Source organism: Gadus morhua, chromosome 22, assembly GCF_902167405.1.
Source record: "Gadus morhua chromosome 22, gadMor3.0, whole genome shotgun sequence".
Classification (NCBI taxonomy): domain Eukaryota; kingdom Metazoa; phylum Chordata; class Actinopteri; order Gadiformes; family Gadidae; genus Gadus; species Gadus morhua.
This window is the reverse complement of record NC_044069.1, coordinates 17,965,217-17,990,216: the sequence shown is the minus strand read 5'-3', so window position 1 is coordinate 17,990,216 and position 25,000 is coordinate 17,965,217. Positions and strand designations below refer to the sequence as shown.

Here is a 25,000-nt window from a genome sequence, read left to right as displayed (position 1 = left end):
TTTTCCATTACCAAGTTTAATGTTCCATTCACATGGTAATGGATGTGGTACATGAAGACATGTGAACGAGCACCAGCACAAACAACTGCCCATACTGCTCCTGCCCGGGCCAAGGGCCACTAAGGGGGGGGCACCTTCTGACTCAAAGACCTATGATGGGCTGTGGGATGGATCTGGGGATGGAGCTGGGGATGGATACGGCCAGTTGGATGTTGAGCTGTATCTGGGTGCTGAGGAGAGGGCGTTGTCATGGTGCCTCAGAGGGTGGGTTGTCTCTGAAGCTATGTGGGACACTTTAAAGCTAGGGTAGGACATTCTTTTAGTAACACGTTTTTTTTCTATTTGATTAAATTAACGCTCCATCCCGACAGCAACAATAAATCAAATGCTCTGACAAAAAAAGAAAAAAAAACGGGTATCTTTGGCTGTCGGGATGTATTAAGCCTGTCTGTCTGCCTACCTACACGGCTAGCTGGGCACACTCTGCCCGGTAACTCATTGTGCGTGAACATAGACTTCCACAAGGTTAGCTGACCTGCTGAAGCTAGCGAGCTACTCATACACGATGGGTAGCGGCTTTGGAGGGAAGCCTGAAGGGAGGATACTTTCAGAATCCGGCTGACTGGCTGGTTCCCCCATATTGCCTGCCCTAAGTTCAACCATTATACATGGGGATGTTCCTCTGGGTCGGTGGCGCTGTGGCTGCTGGGAGGACAATGACATGTAGTTAAATACGATAAACCTGCAGCTTGGAAAGGGTTCGCTTGAGGTATGGCTTCATGTCTGGGTCTGCTCATGATCCCAGAGTTATGGTTCTGCTCATGATCTCAGAGTTATGGTTCTGCTGATGATCCCAGATTATGGTTCTGCTCATGATCCCAGAGTTATGGTTTGGCTCATGATCTCAGAGTTATGGTTCTGCTGATGATCCCAGAGTTATGGTTCTGCTCATGATACCAGAGTTATGGTTCTGCTCATGATCTCAGAGTTATGGTTCTGCTGATGATCCCAGAGTTATGGTTCTGCTCATGATCCCAGAGTTATGGTTCTGCTCATGATCCCTGAGTTATGGTTCTGCTCATGATCTCAGAGTTATGGTTCTGCTCATGATCTCAGTGTCATGGTTCTGCTCATGATCTCAGAGTTATGGTTCTGCTCATGATCTCAGAGTTACAGAAATACCTGGTCTTTCAGTTTCACTATGTTTCTTTAAATGGCAAGCCTTTAATTTCCATTCTGAAGGTGGCCCGCTGTGGTTAAACTCCGTTGGTCCATGTGGTTCCATAACATCTTGTCATCAGCCATTCCAGTCACAACAGCAATGTTACTGGTAATTGTGCATCAATATTGAAATTCTCGTTGTGTTAACGTTCCGCCCACTTTGAAGCTCTATATCATACGGCAATACACAACCGTTTAAAAGCCATGACTGAAACATAACTAAAACTAAATAGAAAATCTCATTCAGTTTAATTAAAAATGTACGCACAATTAACATATAGATATAAAAATAATGTGTGCAATGATCACATAGAGTGAATAAAGGCTAATTGTTTTGTCAATAACAAAAAACAGACCCTTTATGTGAGCTCTCAGAACTCATTATTCGCTTCAGCCTGATTGTAGATTGTTAGACCTGCTTAGGAATTGTACAGTTCATGCTTATAATATGATTCCTGCCATTGTTTGGGTATGTGCTTATTTGACAGACAAAAGTAAATGAATGTCATAAGCTTTGTGCGGCTATTTGAAAGCCCCCACTGAGCGACCGCCACTGTGTGCTGGCTATTGATTGTCCATATTTGGTTACATTGCTAACCAGCGTAAAGTAGTCAGATCAACGCAGAAGTAAAAGACAGTTTGCTGTTTTCTCGATGATCTGGAGAAGGTCTTACCTGCTTTCATTTCCACCGCTTAGCCTATTGGAGTTCCCTCTATACTGGGAGAGTGGTCCCGTCCCACCCACAACTGGTCCTGAACACCTCTGCCCGAGACCCAGAAGGCAGACCAGACTAGCCCTCCCCCGGTCTCCCTGCACTGGCAGGAGGTCTTCAGCATGGAGCTCAAAGGTCTCTGGTGTGTCTTAAAGCCCTGAATGGGCAGGCGCCCCTGATGTCAGGGACCCCTAAACTGTTCCTCAGCCCCAGGTCCCTCAGGTGGTCTGACTGGGAGCCTGGCTGTCCCACCATTGATACTGAAGCTCAGAGGTGACCATGGCTCTGCTGGTGCAGCGCCTGGGCTGTGGAGTAGCAGACCCCTCTCTATCAGTCCCTCCACCGTCTCTATCAGTCCCTCCACCGTCTCTATCAGTCTGCCCCCCCTCCACCGTCTCTATCAGTCTGCCCCCCCTCCACCGTCTCTATCAGTCTGCCCCCCCTCCACCGTCTCTATCAGTCCCTCCACCGTCTCTATCAGTCCCTCCACCGTCTCTATCAGTCCCTCCACCGTCTCTATCAGTCTGCCCCCCTCCACCGTCTCTATCAGTCTGCCCCCCCTCCACCGTCTCTATCAGTCTGCCCCCCCTCCACCGTCTCTATCAGTCTGCCCCCCCTCCACCGTCTCTATCAGTCCCTCCACCGTCTCTATCAGTCTGCCCCCCCTCCACCGTCTATCAGTCTGCCCCCCCTCCACCGTCTTTATCAGTCCCTCCACCGTCTCTATCAGTCTGCCCCCCCCTCCACCGTCTCTATCAGTCTGCCCCCCCTCCACCGTCTCTATCAGTCTGCCCCGTCTCTATCAGTCTGCCCCGTCTCTATCGTCTCTATCAGTCTGCCCCCCTCCACCGTCTCTATCACTCTGCCCCCCCTCCACCGTCTCTATCAGTCTGCCCCCCCTCAATTAGTCTTTCTATCAGTCTTTCTATCAGTCAGCCCCCTCTCCATCAGTCTTTCTATCAGTCAGCCCCCCTCTCCTTCAGTCTTTCTATCAGTCTTTCTATCAGTCTGCCCCCTCTCCATTAGTCTTTCTATCAGTCTTTCTATCAGTCAGCCCCCTCTCCATTAGTCTTTCCATCAGTCTCTCCATCAGTCTCTCCATCAGTCTCCCCTTTCAATTGATTTATTTCTGTCCAGGCTATAATACCTACTTTTATTCTTTTTAGCGTTTGGATCCCTTTGATGCAGTTTCATTCATGCCTCTGATTGGTCCATTTGTACCTCTTTGCTGTTTGTAGCGATGTGGGGGCTCTTGTTTAGATTCTTATTGTGATTTGACTTGCCTGCTCTGCTGCAGCTGCTGCACTTTGGTCAACGTGAATTGTTTTTCAATTTGCTTTCAAAATAAATCAGCCTTTCCATGTCTTGCTGGGGCATAAATACAGTAGCACAATTGTTGAAACTGTGGATGCTGTGAATCCCTTCCTCACACAGCCTGTCATGGATTAAGATAAAATACCCAAACTATCGGCTCACGCCTACTGCAAGACTGTGAGGGATGAGAGACCGTGGGTGGGAGGGCCAGGGGGGGGGGCATTATCCTGCTGGCTTTTACTTGCTGTGTTTTTGCAAAGTTAAGAACTGTTAAAAGAAAGCCCCCCCCCCCCAGACTGATCTATTTCAAAACACATTTCAGCTCCATGAGTAAAACAAGTACAGAGAGCACGCTGCATCTTTTATCATTCTGTACTTGTCGTTCGATTTATTTTTCCTGCCGCCTGCTATTGTTATCTAATCATAAAAGGAGCTTGTCTCCATGTTCCTGCCCAGCCGGGGCGTCGGCCCGCCTGGCCCGCCGCTGGAGGCTCGGGGCTGGAGATGGGCCGCTCAGCTGGAGGTCGGCCCGTCTGCCTCTCCCTGTTCATTTCCTTTTTTAACGGCGGAGAACACAAAAGGCAACTTCCACTTTGAGTTATGGGCTCCAGGTTCTGGAAAGCAATCACTGAGATGTAATCAAAACCCGACCATGTTCATTATCTTCCGCCGCACCGTTTCTCTGTGACTCATTAAGCGGATCGGTTTTTATCACTCAGACTCAGAGTTGTTTGTTGTCAGTGTGGATTGATGTATTAATGCATTTATTTAGTTCGATTTCATAACACTACCACAGGAGGAAATAGACCGCAACACTTGATTGTTTGGCGGGGGGACGGGGACGATAAGAGGATTAGAGTCACTTCCTGTTTCCTGTGTGTTTGTGCTGCCCTCTTCCTGTCTCAGCTGTCCTCCGGCTCCGTCCTGACACTCACTTCCTGTTTCCTGTGTGTCTGTGCTGCTCTCGTCCTGTCTCAGCTGTCCTCCGGCTCCGTCCTGACACTCACTTCCTGTTTCCTGTGTGTCTGTGCTGCTCTCGTCCTGTCTCAGCTGTCCTCCGGCTCCGTCCTGACACCCACTTCCTGTTTCCTGTGTGTTTGTGCTGCTCTCTTCCTGTCTCAGCTGTCCTCCGGCTCCGTCCTGACACTCACTTCCTGTTTCCTGTGTGTTTGTGCTGCTCTCTTCCTGTCTCAGCTGTCCTCCGGCTCCGTCCTGACACCCACTTCCTGTTTCCTGTGTGTTTGTGCTGCTCTCTTCCTGTCTCAGCTGTCCTCCGGCTCCGTCCTGACACTCACTTCCTGTTTCCTGTGTGTTTGTGCTGCTCTCTTCCTGTCTCAGCTGTCGTACGGCTCCAGCTCCCCGGCGCTCTCCAACCGCCAGCGCTTCCCCACCTTCTTCCGCACCCACCCCTCGGCCACACTGCACAACCCCACCCGCGTGCAGCTCTTCCAGAAGTGGAAGTGGACCAAGATCGCCACCATCCAGCAGACCACCGAGGTCTTCACGTCGGTGGGTCACCGCGCCGTCACTCTCCTATTCTCTATCTTCATCCCTCAGAACATTCTCCATACTCCTTTTGACAGCTGTTTTATTTGTATTTTTATTATACTACGATGAAAATTACTAATTTTTTGGAAACTTTGCACAGCAAAATATTAGATTTCATTTTAGAGCATGATTTCGGGAAGATACAGGCAGCAAAGTAACCAAGAATACATTCAATGAGACAATGGGTTGACGTGGGACACTTTCACATCGTGGGTTAATACAAAGGAAACAAAGGTGAGGGGGTGTGACCATCATGGATAGTTTAGGATTGGCCAGGGCTGAAGTCAGCCGTTGCGTAAGAGACCAAGTTAAAGCGCAATACACTATGGGTGAAGTAGACATGTTTGCAAGGCTGCAAGACAGTTAAAGGAAGCTACACGACAAAGAAGTCAGTCGATTGGCCTCAGTATCAGACATTGTGGCTAAAGTGGCAATGCGTAGAAATTCCTTTTCAATTCACTAGTTATTATATAAACAGGGTTCATATATTTTGAATCTAATTTTATATTATAGTTACGATTGCTATTTCCACGACAACTTTGACAACTGTTCCAATTCATTATGTGCGTGCCGTTAAACGGGCAGTAGGTACGATTTAAGACGAGCCATCATTTTGGTGTAGTTTGTTAGAAATGGCCTAGCCAATCCTCAGCTATTATTGTGTGAAATGTTCCGTGAAAATATCAGTTCTGCCTTCACTGCGCCTGCCTCTGTATGAGCCAACTCAGAATATGTTAGACCCCATCTTGCCTGTCAATCACAGGTCAGTGAATACAACCCTGCTCAATGGCAGGAAGGAAGGGAGCAGAGATGGAGGAGTTGTTTGGTTTTCAAATCTTTCTGTCTTCCCATCCTTTTTGCTCTCTTGCTTAACAACTCTCAAATCATACCTACCAAACCTTTAAATTGATGTTTGGTTATATTGGTTGTGCTCTCGCTTTCATGGCAACTTCCTGTAAATGGGAATAGGTGTATTATTATATGTTCACGCCTCCAGGAATGCATCCTATCTATCAGTCTGTACGAGGAAGAAAGCAGTAGGATGTACCTGAATGCACAATGCATTCACTGATGAATCCCGACCGATGAAACAATCAATCAATCAATCAATCCATTCCAATCCAATGAATGCCTTCCTGGGACACATGCTGCTGACCCTCACAGTCCATTCTTCTCTCTGCCCGCCGAGGGCACTCCTAATCAATCAGCCTTCACGGACAGTGGTCCGAGGGCTAAGCCTCTCAGGCAGCTCCCCAAACAGGGCCTGAGTGTGTCTGGCACTAACGTTGTTTGCTGCTGCCACCTTGGATTCAAACATCCTTGAACCTCACAGAGCTCTTTCAAAGACGGGGAGGAGGAGAAAGAAGAAGAACACAATGAGTAATGAAATTGATTCTCATTTCTCATTATCTCTTGCCAGCCCCCCCCCCCCCCCCCCCCCCCCCACACACACACACACACCTTACCTCCAGCATTAATCACACGCCTCTCTGCTTCAGGGATCCTTCAGCTCTCAATCATGTCTATCCTCTCCCCGCCTGTCTCGTCTCCCAGTGCTGACGGCCTGTGTGTGTGTGTCTGTATGTGTGTTTGTGTGTCTGTGTTTGTGTATATGGGTGTGTGTCTGGGTTTGTGTATATGTGTGTGTGTGTGTCTGTGTGTCTTTGTGCGTGCCTGTGCGTGTGTGTGTCTGTGTGTGTATGTGTTTGTGTATAAGTGTGTGTCTCTGTGTGTTTGTGTTTGTGTATCTGTGTGTCTGTGTGTCTATGTGTGTTTGTTTGTCTGTGTTTGTGTGTACGTGTGTGTGTCTGTGTGTCATTGTGTGTCTGTGTGTGTGCCTCTGCATGTGTGTGTCTGTGTGTGTTTCTTTGTGTATACATGTGTGTCTGTGTGTGTGTGTTTGTGTATCTGTGTATCTGTGTGTCTGTGTGTTTGTGTATCTGTGTGTGTCGGTTTGTGTTACTCTGTGTGTCTGTGTGTGTGTCTGTGTCTATGTGTGTCTGTGTGTGTGTTGTATTCATTACTCATTGTGTTTCGTGCTCTTCCTAAGTCTCCCCAGCTGTACGATTGCTGGGTGGGGTAAGCACTCGGTCGAGCCCGATAGCTACATGGCACACAGGCCCCACCTCCCTGCTTATTGATTTTCAGCTACAGAGAACTCTCTTCATCCCTGATGAGGAATCAAGTCGTGAAGAACACTGGAAAAAACACTATTACTATCTGTCTATCACTATCCAATCCGTCACTATCTATCTCTGTGGCAATTCATGGTATACATCTCTCCCCTCCTCTCTATCTCTATCACTATATCTCTCTCTCTCTCTCTCTCTCTCTCTCTCTCTCTCTCTCTCTCTCTCTCTCTCTCTCTCTCTCTCTCTCTCTCTCTCTCTCTCTCTCTCTCTCTCTCTCTCTCTCTCTCTCTCTCTCTCTCCCTCTCTCTCTCTCCCTCTCTCTCTCTCTCTCTCTCTCTCTCTCTCTCTCTCTCTCTCTCTCTCTCTCTCTCTGTCCCTCTCTCTCTCTCTCTCTCTCTCTCTCTCTCTCTCTCTCTCTCTCTCTCTCCTCTCTCTCTCTCTCTCTCTCTCTCTCTGTCCCTCTCTGTCTCTCTGTCCCTCTAGACGCTGGATGACCTAGAGGAGAGGGTGAAGGAGGCCGGTATTGAAATCAGTGTTCGCCAGAGCTTCCTCACTGACCCCGCTGTGGCCGTCAAGAACCTCAAGGTGTGTATACACCTGTGTTGATGTGGGTGTGTGTTGTTGATGTGAGACAATACACACACCTGTGTGATGTTTATATAGTATTGTATCGTATTGTTTTATACTCAGCTTGCATTTCCATGTGACCACAATTTGTGTAATTTATCCTAGGATAACATCCATGAAATATACAATAGGTCATATTGTGACAACAGAGAATCCTGGTAGATGTTCTAGATAAAGGATTAGATTTAGTCACATCAACCTGTACGTTTCATTTCTCTGCAGCTGAAGTGATCGGGTTGGCAGGCTTGATGTGACAACCAATAATATCATAACACATTTCTCTGCAGCCCTGCATGAGAGAGACACAGACCAACGCACACACACACACACACACACACACACACACACACACACACACACACACACACACACACACACACACACACACACAGACACACACACACGCACACAGACACACACAGACACACACACACACATTTCTTGCCCCATGCTGTCATAGCAACCACTAATTGAGTGTGTGCGAGTTCTGTCAAAGTTTTTTTTCTGGAGGCGTGAGGGGGTGGAGATGTGCCAAGAGGATACATTCATTTATTAAGGAAAGGCCACACACACACACACACACACACACACACACACACACACACACACACACACACACACACACACACACACACACACACACACACACACACACACACGCACAGACACAGACACACACGCCTCCAAATGAATAGGAAGTGGTCAGATTATAAATAGAGGAAATTTAAAAAATGTAAACTAATGCTTTCTAACAACCTGAAGTTAGGTTCTATTGCAGCATTATTAAGTGTTTATAAAGAATTATTATCACACACTACATATTTTCATCATTAACTTCCAAATTATAAATGTACTTGTAAACCATTATCTCAGTGTTAATGATTAACAACTAATTATGAATATCTCACTCATGTAGGTATTCATGTAGCAACTATTTTTATTAGTTCTGAATGATCTATGAATTCACTGTTTACCACTGCTTGGTTAATGCCTCATAGTGTCTGATAACGTCAGAGCTACAGTATGAGCTCAGGGGTATCCTAACCTCACCGTGGCCATGCTGCGCTGTAGGTGAACCGGACTGTTCTGGCGTGGCCTTTATAGGGCGGCCGTGGTGACGTAGCTGCTCTGGACTCAGAGCCCCCCTCGCTTCAGAGACGACTCCCGACCAATCGCCCCACTGACAATGCCCTAAGGCTGTGGTCATCTCCGTCTTGGGCCGCTCTCGCCCAGTTTATGCACGCAGACCAAGAAGCTCTAGGCTCTTAACCTCCTAGCTTGCCCCCCCCCCCCCCCAACACACACACACACACACACGTCCCTGTCTGTCTCCCTCTTCTCTCCCCCTCCCCGCCTGCCCCTCGCCTGCCCAGTCCTCCCACTGTAGAACTGCCTCTCAGCATAGCCTCACGCCCTAGTTCTGGGTGTGCAAGATGAATTTGCTATCGAAAGAAAAATACCATGGTAACAGTGGGAAAATATAGCACGCCAGAGAGAGAGAGAGAGAGTGTGTGTGTGTGTGTGTAAGTGTGTGTGTGTGTGTGTGTGTGTGTGTGTGTGTGTGTGTGTGTGTGTGTGTGTGTGTGTGTGTGTGTGTGTGTGTGTGTGTGTGTGTGTGTGTGTGTGTGTGTGTGTGTGTGTGCGTGTGTGTATGGGTGTCTGTGTGTGTGTGTGTGTGTGTGTGAGTGGTGTGCATGGGGATGACTCACCTCCTGCACTGTTCCTCTGGTCTGAAACCCAGACCTTGGTCTCCCCCATGTGACCCCTCCCCCCCCCCCCCCCCTCTGTATGTCTCCTCAGCGTCAGGACGCCCGCATCATCGTGGGCCTCTTCTACGAGACCGAGGCCCGGAAGGTCTTCTGTGAGGTGAACTTTGTTTTTTGATGGACCATTTGCTTTTTCTACTGGACTTTGTTTTTATTTTCTCACCGAATCATCATGTCTAAAGTGGACAGAGCATCTCACTGGGTTGAGCTTAATTCTCGTTTCGATCTTCTCATCGCTGATAGGCAAACACAAACTCTTCATCTCTTTCTTTGGTAGAATTTCTCCATAACGAAACTGAGAACAATGAGAGACTCCTCCGCCATCAATAAACACGAGCTTGAAACAAAGACTTAGCACAACCTCAGGATCCATAGAACAGAATGAATGACAGAATCCCTCATTACTCAATAAGAATAACAAGCAGCACACGCATTCTCGCTGGAGGGCTACATCCAGCTGAGCTTGGTTTTAGTTATTCATTTGATGGTGTTTTCATTACATTTACATTTCATAACACTCCTGTTTGGTCCGTGTATGATTTAGATAATAAGACAAGATACGGTGAGATAGCAGAAAAAACATGACAAAAACACTAAGGCAGAACTTTCTTTAAATATTAGAATAAAATACATTGGTGTGCTATGTAATATATATTTGTCCATGAGTAAGCGCCAGGGCCATGGTTATCTGGGTGAAACAGTCTGCCGCTCCTCCAGGTGTACAAGGAGAAGCTGTACGGCAAGAAGCACGTGTGGTTCCTGATTGGCTGGTACGCCGACAACTGGTTCAAGATCCACGACCCGTCCATCAACTGCACCGTGGAGCAGATGACGGAGGCGGTGGAGGGCCACGTCACCACGGAGATCGTCATGCTCAACCCTGAGACGGTGCGCGGAGCGTCTAACCTGGTGAGTACAGAGAGCATCAAGCCCCGCCTCCTTAGTACAGAGAGCATCAAGCCCCGCCTCCTTAGTACAGAGAGCTTCAAGCCCCGCCTCCTTAGTACAGAGGGAGCCGGTGTATAATCAAGCCCCACCTCCTTGGTACAGAGTGAGCATCAAGCCCAGCCTCCTTACTACAGAGAGAGCATCAAGCCCAGCCCACAGGCGTCCCGGTTCCCTCTGTGTGGAGCGTTGAACCCTGGTGATGAACAGGTGGATGGTAGTTTAGACGGGTCATCCATAGTGAACCTCTCAGCCCTTCAGAGCGCTGTCCCTCGCCGACCCAGATAGCAGCAGCCATTTGGCTCAGTGGTGGTCAGAGCGTTTCCCTTCCGATGGAATCGGAGCCCCCACTGTGGAGCGGGCGGTGTGGGCCAACTGTCCGTTAGACACGCCCGGTGAGCAGGTTGGGATGCATTCATAAAGAAGGGCGGGGTATAAGAACAGCCTCTCAATGGGTCCTGAATATTTATACTGTACACTGATGATATACTGTATACTGATGAAATACAGTACACTGATGATATACTGTATTCTGTGAGTTCTCACTGTCTACTGATGATACACAGTATACAGTGTTTGTTCTTAATGTATACAATGTTTATCCTTAATGTATACAGAGTTTGTTCTTAATGTATACAGTGTTTGTTCCCATTTGCCTAGAAGAGTTAGTCCAATGTTTGGGACATTTGTAAACTAAGCGATGTATGCAAATCGTCTGATCTCCCATTAAGACATCAGCGATGCAAGGCGATGCCGGCTAGCTCAGTCACATCATTAATACTTCATGATGCTGCAGATGATAAAGAATGGAGGCAAACGACTTTGAGTATCATGCCCAGCGGCTGGTGAGCAACATGGATGTTTAATGACTGCGGTTCATCTTAAGTCTGCTCTTGCCGAGGCTCCTCTGCACTGTAGCGCTGACAGGTTGGAATACGCTCAAGTTCCTGTTTCCGATTAACATTCAGGGCCTTCCTGTCAGCTGTCAGCCGGCCGTTCAGCTCCGGCGAACACGTGAGAAGCAGGAAATCTCATGTGACATGGTCGAGACAGCGGAGTGACGGTGGTCAGGCGTGGGGGGGGGGGGGGGGGGGGGGCATCCCCTCGGGGCCGGGGGGGAAAGGCCACGCCAAAACATCCACTTTCACTTCATGGGATTTGGTTGAGGCGCCGTTCCGAATTTAAAGTGATACTTTTGGTAAAATATGGTTATATTCTGCTTAAGCATCGTCAAAAATAGAAGCACTGTACCAATTTATTCCTCAATCAGCCCAGCGCTCGGTTGGACGGAGTTAGCCTAAATCAATAACGGACTGCTTAGCTCTGCAGCGGAGTGAGGGTAAAACACACTGTTCCCAACCCTCCATAGTCAAGATATCATAGCCGTTTAACTTGTCTCTTTTTGAAAAGGGAATATAAAAACGAGCAACATTTGTCGGTTTGTTTTTTATAGAATCTACTCCAAATATGCTCCAGTGCAAACTGCGTGGGAAGGTCACGTTGGTGAAGACAAAGAAACTCCAGAAGATTTGGGGGATTTTTGGGTATTGCGGAAATAAGTAGGACCTTCACTTTGTCACGACATAGTGATAAAGTATTGTAATGGTGTTTTCCCACTACACTGTACTGGCTCGGCGTGCTTCGGTTCGGTGCAGCAGTCTAGTGCGGCTGGGATCTGAATTTCCCTTACAACCGAGCATCACGCTTATCTGATGACGTGCTGGTTTTGTGTCGATGACACAACAGCACTCACACTTTTATTGCCTTTTTATTTTTATAGTATAGCCAACAATAAAATCTGATTGATTTGTTGGAGATGCATTTAATATATTCTGGTTGCTTCAGACGGACGATGACACACAATGATATCCGCCATGATGAATTCAGTTTGACGTTCAATAATCCCCCCATTTTTGCCTCATAATTCAGTAGCTCTTTCATTTATTTCAGATTATATACCCCCGATGCACCACTTCCTGCGATTGGTCAACATTATCCAGTGTTTAAATGCGCCTGTTTGTCTGTTGTGAAGCACCAGCCCACACTGGCTGGTCCTGGTGTGGTGTGGGTGAAGAGGCCGTGTTCAACGGTGCTTTGAGAGACCAAGAATTACAATACGGCCATGATTTATTTTGTTTGGTTTCAGAATTTGTGAACATTGATTTCCGGTCTCCATGGAGACCCCACTGGTCTTGACCAATGGACCGTCACCGTTCAGTGATCAAACCGAAACCGTGTTTCGCCGAGAGGCTAAAAACAAGTTAACGATTTATTTTGCAAGCTTGAGGAGGACACAAAAGCAATTTCGGAGGGAGAAAACAGAAAGGGTTCAGTGACTAAGATGCTACACATTATTAACCTGTTATGAGCTGATATCTGAGTCAGTAATCTTCTCCAGAGTTCGGTTAAAGTGAACAGCGTGCACGGCTTAGGGCTGACGTTGAGTCTGTTGGGGGGCGTGTCTGATATCACCCCGGCTTCCACATTTGCTGCCTGCTCCACAAAGAGGTTTCACACCATCAGCCTTGCGGTTGCTCTACGTTGCCATGGTTATAATTTGTGTCTGATTCCGCATTTCAATTTGTAAGCATAAGGTCGAGCTTGTATTTTGAACACGGGGGTGCCATCCCATGCGCACGGCCCCTGGCTGCCGACCAATGAGCTGCTCCGTGATATTGACGGCAGGGCGCTGTCCGGTCTTTGTTTTGTTCACATTCCAAATAAGGTCTGGGCATGGCCCTGGGGAGCTCCAAATGTACTGGCGGTCTGCCAAACATCTCTCTACAAGCCTCTCCCGCTCCGGTGAGAGTTAGGTTTGTTCACTGTACAAAGGAGCGCCGCTGTATGCTGTCCTCCATGCCATCCATCTCCCCCAGCCCTGCGCCCATCTGCAGCCTTTCAAAGAGCAGGATACTTGTCACCAAACTGTTGTCGGTGTTTGCCGCTATCAGACACCCCAACATACAAACACACAAAAATGCACACAAGCATGCGTAACACCACAGCTAACGTGGATGAATAAATGATGAATAGATTATATGCCACTGGAACAGAAGTCACACTGCTCCTTCTGCTCTCTCTCTCTCTTGGCAGACATCCCAAGAATTCCTGGCCCAGCTGATGTCCGAGCTGGGGGGCAAGAATCCGGAGGAGACGGGGGGCTTCCAGGAGGCCCCGCTGGCCTACGATGCCATCTGGGCCATGGCTCTGGCCCTCAACAAGACTGTGGGGCCCCTCAGGGCCAAGGGCCGCAGGCTGGAGGACTTCAACTACAACAACCGGGACATCACGGCCGAGATCTACCGCGCCCTCAACACCAGCTCCTTTGAGGGTGTTTCTGTAAGCATGCACCCCCCCCCTCCTTCGAGTCATCTATTTTATTCAGGCATTTGTGATGCTTAATGCAAGATGAACATTAAAATATCACTTGTTTCATTGCACCTCCATGTGGGATGTAGCTCTGTTTAACCGGACCAAAAAGGACAAGATAGGAAATGTATTTTTGCTTAACAATATTGTCATGTTTCTCGTGACCTTTCTTTTGTAGATGCACTTAATTCTCAACAGTAAAACATAATTTGGCATTTTGAACCGTCTTATACAATTATAAAAAATGCAACCAGTGTTAATGTATTCCCCTGAGAAATTCATGCACATACGTTGCCAGGTAACAGTAGGGGGTCATGCAGCATTAAGCGAAGAACGCTGCGACAGAGACTGTAAAACTTTTACCGCAACACACGCGGTAAAGCAGTTAACACCCCCATTAGAAATCTTCCTCGGCAGCAGCTGTTAGTGCTGCTTCTGCCTTCTGCTTCGGAAACACCAACAGATTTTCTCTCTCTCTCTCTCTCTCTCTCTCTCTCTCTCTCTCTCTCTCTCTCTCTCTCTCTCTCTCTCTCTCTCTCTCTCTCTCTTTCTCTTTCTCTCTCTCTCTCTCTCTCTCTCTCTCTCTCTCTCTCTCTCTCTCTCTCTCTCTCTCTCTCTCTCTCTCTCTCTCTCGCTCTGTCTTTTGACAAAGAGAACATTTTCAAAAAATGCCCAGAATCACAGGAGAAGGTAAGCAGCAGTGTTAGAGAAACGATGAAGGAAACTGAACCCTGGTGATTCTTCCTCTCCTCCAGGGCCACGTTGTTTTTGATGCCCAGGGGTCCAGGATGGCTTGGACCCTCATAGAGCAGCTCCAAGGTACGTTGAGCGGCCTTTACCAGCACTATGGGTGCATTGTTTCAGCAGCGACCAGTGCTGAGCAGCAGGAGCCAACAGGGATAGGATTCAGATTCAGACCAGAACTCAGGAAATGGAACGAAAAAGGCAGATAATAAAGAAAACTCAAAACCTCAGTCCCACGAGTTGGCTTGGAAAAGGTCAAACACTAGCGAGACGACAAGGACAAATACAACTGTAGTGGCGAAAAACTGTTTTGGGTTTTTCCTTTAACCCCTTAATCCTATTTTTACCACACAGAGAAAGCAGGTGTTGCAGTGTCAGACTCAAAGTTTGTTCCCAAAAATCCCCAAAAATGTTGCCAGTATTTTTTGTAAATAAAATATAATACAAAATAGGGATGTTAGTATAGTTCAAGGTCCATACATCTTTAAAGTCCAAAGGAAAAGGAGCAGCAGGCTTCAAAGGGACCCGGGGTATCAGGGAGGTGCAGGGGGAGGGTGGACGAGGTCGCTCATGGGAGGGGAGTTGGTTGCAAATTGGAGTGGAAGGATCTGTGAGGTGAGGGGAAAAGTGTAAGGACATCGGGTGGACAGGTGCAGAACAACATAAATATAGAGTCCGACTATGACACATTGCCATTCCAGTTTTTTTTTTAGCACCTTCACTTCTTTTCTTTATTTTTTCCTATTTTTAGGAAGTTCGGTGAGTACTTGATGGTCTGAGCCCGGCATTTCTGATAGTTATGAAATATGTTTTGGAGCGATGCTACTGCATATTCAAGTCCTTTTTTATTATTAAATTGCAGATGAATGAAAACTTTTTTCTTTCTTTTAATTTAGATCTTTCTTAAATAACTATTCCCTTTGAATGTAGGATTTAGGGTCTCAATGTTCCCCCTGAAGAGCTTCTTCCTTCTAGAATTACACAAAAAGAACATATATAAAAAGTTAATATCGTTGCTTGAATATTTTACCGGATGTTGAAGAATTTCCAACAAATGCGACTTTCATTTCGGTGCTTAATTAGCTTTGATGAAATCTGACAAGTCTGTCATTTGGTTAAAATTTTTCCTCAATTGCGTCCCCCTGTGTGGTTGTTATTCAAATATACTTCATGGTGCGACTGGAGATGGTAGGAATAATAAGGTGTCCAGTACGGGACACGTGCTGGACACCTTATTAGTAACATGTATACGGAAACGCCTTTAGTCTCCCTCATCCGAGTTCAGATGAATCATCTAAAGTCTGACAGCAGGCTCGCTCCAATCTTGGTGACCAGGGCGTCTCACTTTCGCTTCACTTTCACCTCACATTGTATTAATTTAGACCCATCCTGTGGCTGGAGGCGGAGTTCAGTGAGCACGTAACAGACAGTGAGCGAACACAAACTCGGCCAGAAGGAGTGAACTTCGACAAAGGTTTCAGGGCAGCGCGCTGAGGAAGGGCGTCTGTAGAAACACACTCATCAGAGTCCCCTTCTGGAACATTCTCCTCGGTTGACCGTCTCCGTAGCCCCACAGGAATCAAGGCGTGACTCTGGTCCTTCAGATGTTACATTTCCGGCCCAGACTCTGTGCCGCCTCCCCTCGGAAGATCTGCTATCATACAGGAGGCTTGCAGGATCTCAGACTCAAATGGAGTTGTTTAAGGGTTTATCTCAGTTGTGTCGGTGGCCGGCTAACGCGCACACAGCAGTTATCTGTTCAATCATTAAACGATGACATTAAGAAATGCAACGACAAATATACCAACTTGGCGAAAAGCATTCTTTGCTTCTTTGTGTGTATGTATGTGTGTGTGTGTGTGTGTGTGTGTGTGTGTGTGTGTGTGGGGGGGGGGGTTGGCGTTTGTGTGTGGGTGTTTGTTTGTGCTTGTGTGTGTGTGTGTGTGTGTGTGTGTGTGTGTGTGTGTGTGTGTGTGTGTGTGTGTGTGTGTGTGTTGTCAGGGGAATGAGGAAGGGGGGGGCGGTGATTCCGAGCACTCATGCATTTCGTTATGACAATTATTTTCTTCCCCTTTCCCCTTGTCAATAATTACACACATTTAGTGCCGTCCTCCTTTCAACTGCGAGGGAAGAGTGTGAGAGTGTGTGTGCGTGAGTGTGTGTGCGTGCGAGTGAAAGTGTGTTTTTGCGTGTGAGAGTGTGTGTGTGTGTGTGTGTGTGTGAGAGCGTGCGTGTGTGTGTGTGTGTGTGTGTGTGTGTGTGTGTGTATGTGTGTGTGTGTGTGTGTGTGTGTGTGTGTGTGTGTGTGTGTGTGTGTGTGTGTGTGTGTGAGTGTGTTTGTGCGTGTGGGAGTGTGTGTGTGCGTGTGAGAGTGTGTGTGCGTGTGGGAGTGTGTGTTTTTGTGTGGGACAGTAGTGTGTTAGCGCGTTGTCTCTCTCTCCGCACCTGCTCCTTCATGCAGGGTCCCGGTTTGATCCGAGGGAACGTTTTGATCCCTGCACGCCTGTGTTCCTGTGTTCAATCCGTCTGGCTCTTTCTGTCCCTGCCGACAAACACCGCTCTATCTGTGACTGCATAGCTGCAATGGGGGGGGGGGGTTGTTTTGCAGTACATTAGACGGGGTCGGTAGAATGATTAAACACCAGGCTTGTTCTCCGTCTTGTAGCTAATGCGTTCTCAAGCCAGACCATTGTCCTGGCAGGGATTGGTCATTATAGTTGAGCTGCACATGTTTTCTTCCTGATCCAGCATGTCAGCCAGACGAGGACTGGACTCCTCTCAGAGCTCCGCTGTCCTGGCTGTGAGACACTCCCACTGTGGGAAAAGGAGCCGCGCTGCTTCAGCTCCATGATCTGCGCCGAGACAGCCATGCTCTCAGGCCGAGCTTTGTCTGCATCGCTGAGGAGCTCTCTGTAGTCCCCGGGCCTCCCCACACATATAAAACACATGCTTTATTAACCTTAGTCTCATTGTCACCAAGATTTCTTGCTGGAAAACGTGTGTCTTATATTGGCAGGTTTTGCCACTATTTCAGGAGATTTTCACATGCGTTTTTAAGCTTATTATGGTTCTAATCGATTAATAAATGAAATCAGAGCGATGAGGCGTTCATTGAGCATTGTTAGATGTGCTCTTATGCTCATTTGATCACGTTCTGCATGTCCAGTTGACCATCAGATAAGTAGAAACATCACAGCAGCGCACAATGCACACACATTTGATCAGAAGATGAATACAGCCTTCAATGCATTCAAAGCACATCAACATTTTCCTTGTGAAAGAAACAAAACAATGGGATGCAAATGTGATGCAAAAACGATTCAATAAGAAATTCTGAGCGTCATTTATTTGCAAATCCTTTCTGACGTGTGAAATGATCCGTATTAATTCATGTTCAACCGTCATGAAAGAAATTTAAATGTGCAAGAAATCTCATAGTCTGTCACAGAATATGGTGGATGTCTGTCCAGTTGTAAAACAGTTGTTGTAAACTGCAGCATTTTTTTTCTTTTTGAGCAACCGATCCGCGATCGGCTTTGCTCTCGTCCGCTGACCTTCACCGGGTGTCCGGGGGGTGTTATTCCAGGGCTGCTTTGTCGGCCAATTGCCTCTCACTTTAGAGCGCTTAGCTGCGCTTTTATTGCTATTTTTTGTCTGAGATTAAAGGAGCCGTTGAAACGGTCCCATTGTGCCTTGGTCTCTTAACTGATGAACACGTGTCTGCTAATACCAAGGATTCTATGACGCAGTACATAGGCTAAAGTGGAAGCTGAATTCAACCTTGAAATCTTGTAGAGAAATTAACAAAAAAGGGGAATTGAAGAACTCTATAAGACACTCGGCTAAACGCTGCACAGAACAGAGGGTTGAAGCACTCTTCTCTATTCTGCCTCTGGCATCTTTTCATGTTTGCGTCCGTGGGGGATGGCAAACCTAGGAAGAGGGTGAGGAAGAGGGTGATTTTCAATCCAGTTGTACATTTCCATATGAGTTTACACGGCCCTTTGTCCCACTTTCCTTGTTGTGCGCAGATCCACGCAAACATTCATTATGTGTGTGAGAAGACATGATCTCTCCCTGGTCCTCACTCTGTCTCCGTCTCTGGCCCGTGCACAGGAGGAAGCTACAAGAAGATTGGATACTATGACAGCACCAAAGGCAATCTGTCCTGGTACGGCAACGACAAGTGGATAGGTGAGTCGCATTCATCAGACACCATCCCCCTCCGCTCCTCTGTTGATCACTGTCTGCACACATTCCCTTTCTGCTTTCATCCTGCCAGCCACTGGTACACACTCTCTCTCTCGCTCTCTCTTTCTCGCTGTCTCTCTCGCTGTCTCTCTCGCTGTCTCTCTCTCGCTGTCTCTCTCCCTCTCTCGCTCTTTCTCTCTCCCTTTCTCTCTGTCGCTCCCTCAATCTCCCCCTCTCTCTCGCTCTCTCTTTCTCGCTCGCTCTCTCACTGTCTCTCTCTCCCTCTCTCGCTGTCTCTCTCCCTCTCTCGCTCTTTCTCTCTCCCTTTCTCTCTGTCGCTCCCACAATCTCTCCCTCTCTCTCGCTCTCTCTTTCTTGCTCGCTCTCTCACTGTCTCTCTCTCCCTCTCTCGCTGTCTCTCTCCCTCTCTCCCTCTTTCTCTCTCCCTTTCTCTCTGTCGCTCCCTCTTTCTCTCTCCCTTTCTCTCTGTCGCTCCCTCAATCTCTCCCTCTCACTCTCTCTCTCTGTCTGTCCCTCCCTCTATCCTCCTCTCTCTCTCTCCCTCGATCTCTCTCTCTCTCTCTCTCTCTCTCTCTCTCTCTCTCTCTCTCTCTCTCTCTCTCTCTCTCTCTCTCTGTACGCTGTATGTTGGTCAAATGCATGGCGGAGTCAAGTGATGTTTTATTTACCGCGTATTAACTGTGTGAGCTCCCAAGGAGATGAGGGGTCTCAGTCAGGAGGCCAGGTTCTGCAACCCCATATCTACTCCATAGCTGTGTTCGAAATCGTTCCCTATCACGGATATAGTGCACTATATAGGGTGCTCGCCATTTTGTAGTGGTGTTCGAATTCTCAGTGGTTAATTTCATGCACATATAGTGCACTTAAAATACCCAAAATTTGAGTGTGCATACGATGTTCCCTACATGTTACTCCCGTATACAACAATGCAATGTGCTCGTGTTTTTCCGGAGGAGAAGAAGAAGCTGAATAACCGCGAAAACGATTACATTTAATGATGGAGTCTTCGGCTTTCGTTTAGAAATGTAATGTAACATTGTAACATTCAACATCAATACAACCTCCAGCTTTCCTCGTGAGTGCCCGGTTTGATTACGTGATGTGGTCGCATCCGTCTGCGTCACACAAATACCCGGCGCATTTACTGACGCAAATGACATTTAGAAATGTTCAGCGTAGTGTCTGAATTCTCGTTTGTTCGTTCCCTATATAGTGCACTATATCATGAACACTATATAGGGAATAGTGAGTGAGGGAACAGGGTTTGATTTCGAACACAGCTTATGTTTACCTTTCCTCAGTCCAAACACGAGCCTTGGAAGAATCAAACGGCACCACCGCATGTAGACATGAAGGGAAGAAGGGTGCTGGCTTCAGTGGCTAACAGAGCGCAGGGGGGGAGGATGGGAGGTCGGGGTTTAGCTGCCTGGGGTCGGGGGTCCGCCAGCTGACAACGTGTGACCTGCACAGCCTTGGCTTTGGAGTTAAATCGTGACCCTGAGGTCCCCTCCATGTCCCGCGGCCCTGAAACATGTCTCTGGATCCACGTGTTCCAGCTGACGCTGCAGCTTCCCGCTGGGCTGAGGCTGCTTCATGAGACACAGACGCTGTTGAGTGTGGCCAAACGTTCAATGGCGCTCTGAAGAGGGGCGTTCTATAGGAGTCTACAGACTCAGGTCGGTTCGATAGCGCCTCAAGCCCCCTTCACATAATTAGGGCATGGCGCTCTGAACTGGCACCGCCATTAAGCCCCTTCACATGATAAGAGCCTACTACTATGTCATCCATGTACAGCAGGGTATATGAAAAGGAACGGATGGATCAGTGTGTGTTTATTCTTCCTGCAGTGAGCTCCACACCAGACTGCCTGATATGTTCTGAAAACATTGAATATATATATATATATATATATATATATATATATATATATATATATATATATATATACAGTATATATATATATATGCTGTTGCTAAGCTAATGTTTTCTAGTCACCGCAAGCATAGCAGCCCCATAGCAACGCACAGCTAGGCTAACTTTAGCTTTGGATTGAACTATATTTTTAAACTACCTTTTCTTCCATTCTTCTTCTGTGTCACTTCTGGCTCCGTCACGTTCAGCTTTTATCATTTGTTGCCCTTTGAAAATAATCATAATCAGAATTATGTTATTGCACAAGAGTAAAATTCTTAGGCTTGGTTCCACCTCCACATAGCAGCAACAATACAAGTAAATAAGTAAATAGTAAAAAATAAATAATTAAAAATAAGTAGCAGAATTGGTAGTGGTAGCAGCCACGGTCAAAAAATCAAAAGGTCATGTAAACACGATTTTGTATTTTGAACTTTGAGTGCAAAAGACGCTCTGCACTAGCGGCAAATTTTGGCAATTTGGCGCAAAGCCAAAGTTAGATGGGCGCTTAGTTGGGCTACACTCTCCCATAGGAGAACACTTGAAGGGCAGTACATAGAGTTTGATGCCCTGATCATGTGGCTCAATACTGCAGAGAACCCTATAGAGAGAATTATACCACAGCACGGTTAAACACTTCATACTGATTGGTCAATAACGTTCCAAGGGTGTGCATTATTCTCTGTGGTGTGCCGTTGTTGTAACAGGATTTACCCTTCATGGCTTGCCCCTTTTTTTTTTATTAACAGATTTTTACTTCAGTGGAATTAAAAAAATAAGCAAATTCAGGAACACAGGCGGCAACACACATCTTATCAGCAATGCGTGGAAATAGGTCTGGCCTGCTGGCTACCGGGAAATAACAGTCAGTGGCTGATTCATAGGAATACATTAAAGATGCTGTAGGTACGATTTGAGCGTTAGCAGAAGAGAGAAAGGTTTAGAAAATGCTCCCTCCCTTTATCTCTGTGCACTGAGCAGCCATGCGTTACAGGCACCTTGGTGGCGCTATGACAACACAGGAGCCAGAAGGGGATGACAGAAGAGAGGGTTCCCGCAACGAATCAGGGGAGAGGTGCCATAAATGAGCGGTCTGAATCCAAGATGTCTGGTACAGAGGAAGGCACTAATATCTGGGAGCTGGAAACAAATCATCTCTTAACTCTTCACCTTTTAACTAAACCCTTCTAAATGAAGCACAGGGACCCAGCCAAGGACAGCGCTATTTGTTGACATCAGAGTACCCATCGGAGTACCCTATCTGTCCCCTCCCTCCTGTCCTCCCTCCCACCTGTCCCTCCCTCCCTCTCCTCCCTCCCTCCTCCCCCCTCCTGTTAAGACTTGCAGCTAAGGACCCAGGTGCAGACCACAAGCAATTGACACAAATATTTTTTCCTTTTCTTCAGGATTTAAGCAAGGTGGCAGACTCCGAAGTCAATCTTAGGAGTCTAAAGGGTAACGCACAAAAGATCCAGGCAAAGTTCCAAAATGAAAAATCCCAAAAAACAGATAATCAAAGGGCAGAGAATCCAATGTCAATGGCAGAGCAGAAACAGGCAGAGCAAAAATGGGCAAAGTATCTCACCAAACGTTCAGGTACGATCTGACAAAGGCTAACAGGTGGTGCCGGACTTAAATAGCAGAGGGAAAACAAATCGTTGGCTGAGCGAAAACAAGGGGAAAGGGAAAACTCAATCGGGACAAGGAGCAGGCCAATGACCGGGTGTGGCAGGGAGTGGCACCTGGCAGGTGAGGGCGGGGTTCAGGACAACAACAAAAGCACATGGCAAAGCACACAAAAACATTCATTCCACAAAGGACCAACAGGGCGGACAGAATCCATACAGGATACTAACCTAACCTAACCTAAGCTAACCTAACCTAACCTAACCTAACCTAACCTAACCTAACCTAACCTAACCTAACCTAAGCTAACCTAACCTAACCTAACCTAACCTAAGCTAACCTAACCTCTCTCTCTCCCCTCCCTCTCCTCCCTCCCTCTCTCTCTCTCTCTCTCTCCCCTCCCTCCCTCTCCTCCCTCCCTCCCTCTCTCTCTCCCCTCCCTCTCTCTCTCCCCTCCCTCTCCTCCCTCTCTCTCTCCCCTCCCTCTCCTCCCTCCCTCTCTCTCTCCCCTCCCTCTCCTCCCTCTCTCTCTCCCCTCCCTCTCCTCCCTCCCTCTCTCTCTCCCCTCCCTCTCCTCCCTCCCACTCGTCTCTCCCCCCCCACCCGTCTCTCCCCTCCCTCTCCTCCCTCCCACCCTTCTCTCCCCTCCCTCTCCTCCCTCCCACTCGTCTCTCCCCTCCCACCCGTCTCTCCCCTCCCACTCGTCCCTCCCCTCCCACTGGTCTCTCCCCTCCCACTGGTCTCTCCCCTCCCACTGGTCTCCCCTCCCACTGGTCTCTCCCCTCCCACTGGTCTCCCCTCCCACTGGTCTCTCCCCTCCCACTGGTCTCTCCCCTCACTGCATCCGTCCGTTGACGGATCCCATTGACTTTGAATGGGGCGGAGCCCCAATGCATTGTGGATCCGTCCGTACCGTTGGATCCGTCGGCTCCGTCAAGAAGTTGAAAAATTTTCAACTTTTCAGGCACACACAAACACACACACACAAAGGCCCACACACACACACACACACACACACACACACACACACACACACACACACATACACACACAAAGACACACACACACACACACGCACACACGCACACTCATTGACTACTTAGACACAATGACCCCCCCCCCCCCTTTCGCCGGAGTGGTCTCATGATTGTTATAAGCCAGCAGCGTGACTCGACAGTGGGAGGCCTCTCCTGGGAGAGTGTGACTTTGGTCCCCCACCCCCCCTGCCCTCGGTCACAAAGCCTTCGTCCCAGTGTTCAGGCTCCCCTCCGCCTCCTCTGTCCCCTGCTCCTCCAGCACCGCCTCACCCAGTGCTGGTTACTGCAGCAGTATTTTAGGGGCTTTGGTTTGGGCTTCACTCATGTTGCCCCATGTTGTGCCTCCAACCCCAGTTTGTACAAACTTCCCAGAGCATCATAGAGTCAGACTCTCTATCCCTCATGGAATGAATGCCGTCACCCCTGACTCTCTTTACAAACCTCCTGCCTTTTTATTCTCCTCAGCTCTTACCTTTCTAGTTTCCTTCTCTCCTACGCAAATTATTTTTTATTCGCCTTGGTTTGTTACTGTCCTTCCTCTCCTCCTGTTCTCCCTTCGATTCGGTTTCCCTGACAACTGCTGCATCACAGCCTCTCTCTTACTCTCCCTCTCACTCCCTCTCTCTCTCTTTCTCTCTCTCCTTCTCTCTTGCTCTCTCCCTCTCGCTCTCTCCATTTCCCTCTCTATAGCCCTCTCTCTCTCTCTTCCTATCTCTTCCTCTCTGGCATCGTTGCCGTGGCGACCGTGATGTGGCCTGTTACCATGGCAACTCACTGTCCCAATTCCACCATCAAGGGCAGGGTGTGAGGTATTAGTGTGGGTGGGAGCACATTCACACACACACACACACACACACACACACACATACACACACACACACACACGCACACACGCACACACGCACACACGCACACACGCACACATGCCCGCATGCCCGCTTGCACGCACACACACTAGCCCTCCTATAGTCCCCTATTGGCTCTGTCTCTCTGCCTGTGTAAACTCTGCTGGTGTCCTTGAGGCTGGGCTGTACAGTAGGTTTGCGATGAGCAAACGAAACCACGGGCTCACATGCACAGATACTCAGAGATGATGGAGAATCTCATGACTGCGCATTAAAGTGTTCTTATATAATAGGCAATGTTCCCCCAGTATAAATATATATTGCAGTAAGTAGACAAGCATGTTGTGTTTACTGCTACGCACTAGGATGAGTAGATGTAGCGCAGGGCTTCCTTTGGAGGACAAAGAAGGAGAGTTCAGCTCAGCGTCTTGCAGAGACCCTGTCTGTTCCCTCGCTCTCTCTCCAGCTCTCACACTCTCCCTCTCTGCACCCATAGCAACAAGCTAGCTCAACACAACGCCTTCCTTCCTGTTCCTAATCAAACAATTAAAGACCACCAGGCTACCATGGCTGCTATAAGAATCTTATTGAAACACGCCAAAGCGTCCCCAGATGTCAGCGTCTTGTGTGTGTATGCCCAGCGGGGGACAGGATGTCTGTTTGTGGCGTAACCCTCTCAGAACATGGTGAAATATGCAACATTGCGGCAGGCATGCAGACCGTCTCTTCTTTCTCATGCATACATTGTTTCTGACAGATGTTGTGAATGTGATCCGCGTGTCAATGTGACACCCCCCCACCCCCCTGCCCCAGTTCGGGTTATCATGGCAGGGAGACATGTACAATTAAATATGGCTTGAATAATTGAAGAGCTTGCATCATGGAAACACTGAGTAAATAGGTCTGTGTGTAGAGAGAAGCAGGAATATAGATCGCTTGTTTGCGACGTTTGGATTTCTGTACACATCTCAGGAGTGTGGATTTTTTTGA

General features: G+C 47.9%; 1 protein-coding gene across 1 annotated transcript in view; it reads left to right on the top strand.

The window, feature by feature from the left end:
• gabbr1b (gamma-aminobutyric acid (GABA) B receptor, 1b) overlaps positions 1–25,000 on the top strand; it is a 110,435-nt gene that overhangs the window by 59,808 nt on the left and 25,627 nt on the right. Inside the window, exons 9-15 of the mRNA XM_030347829.1 lie at positions 4,587–4,757; positions 7,412–7,513; positions 9,356–9,421; positions 10,039–10,230; positions 13,360–13,605; positions 14,391–14,454; positions 18,496–18,573. Of these exons, the coding sequence (XP_030203689.1) occupies positions 4,587–4,757; positions 7,412–7,513; positions 9,356–9,421; positions 10,039–10,230; positions 13,360–13,605; positions 14,391–14,454; positions 18,496–18,573 (919 nt within the window). The remainder of the gene's footprint in view (positions 1–4,586; positions 4,758–7,411; positions 7,514–9,355; positions 9,422–10,038; positions 10,231–13,359; positions 13,606–14,390; positions 14,455–18,495; positions 18,574–25,000) is intronic.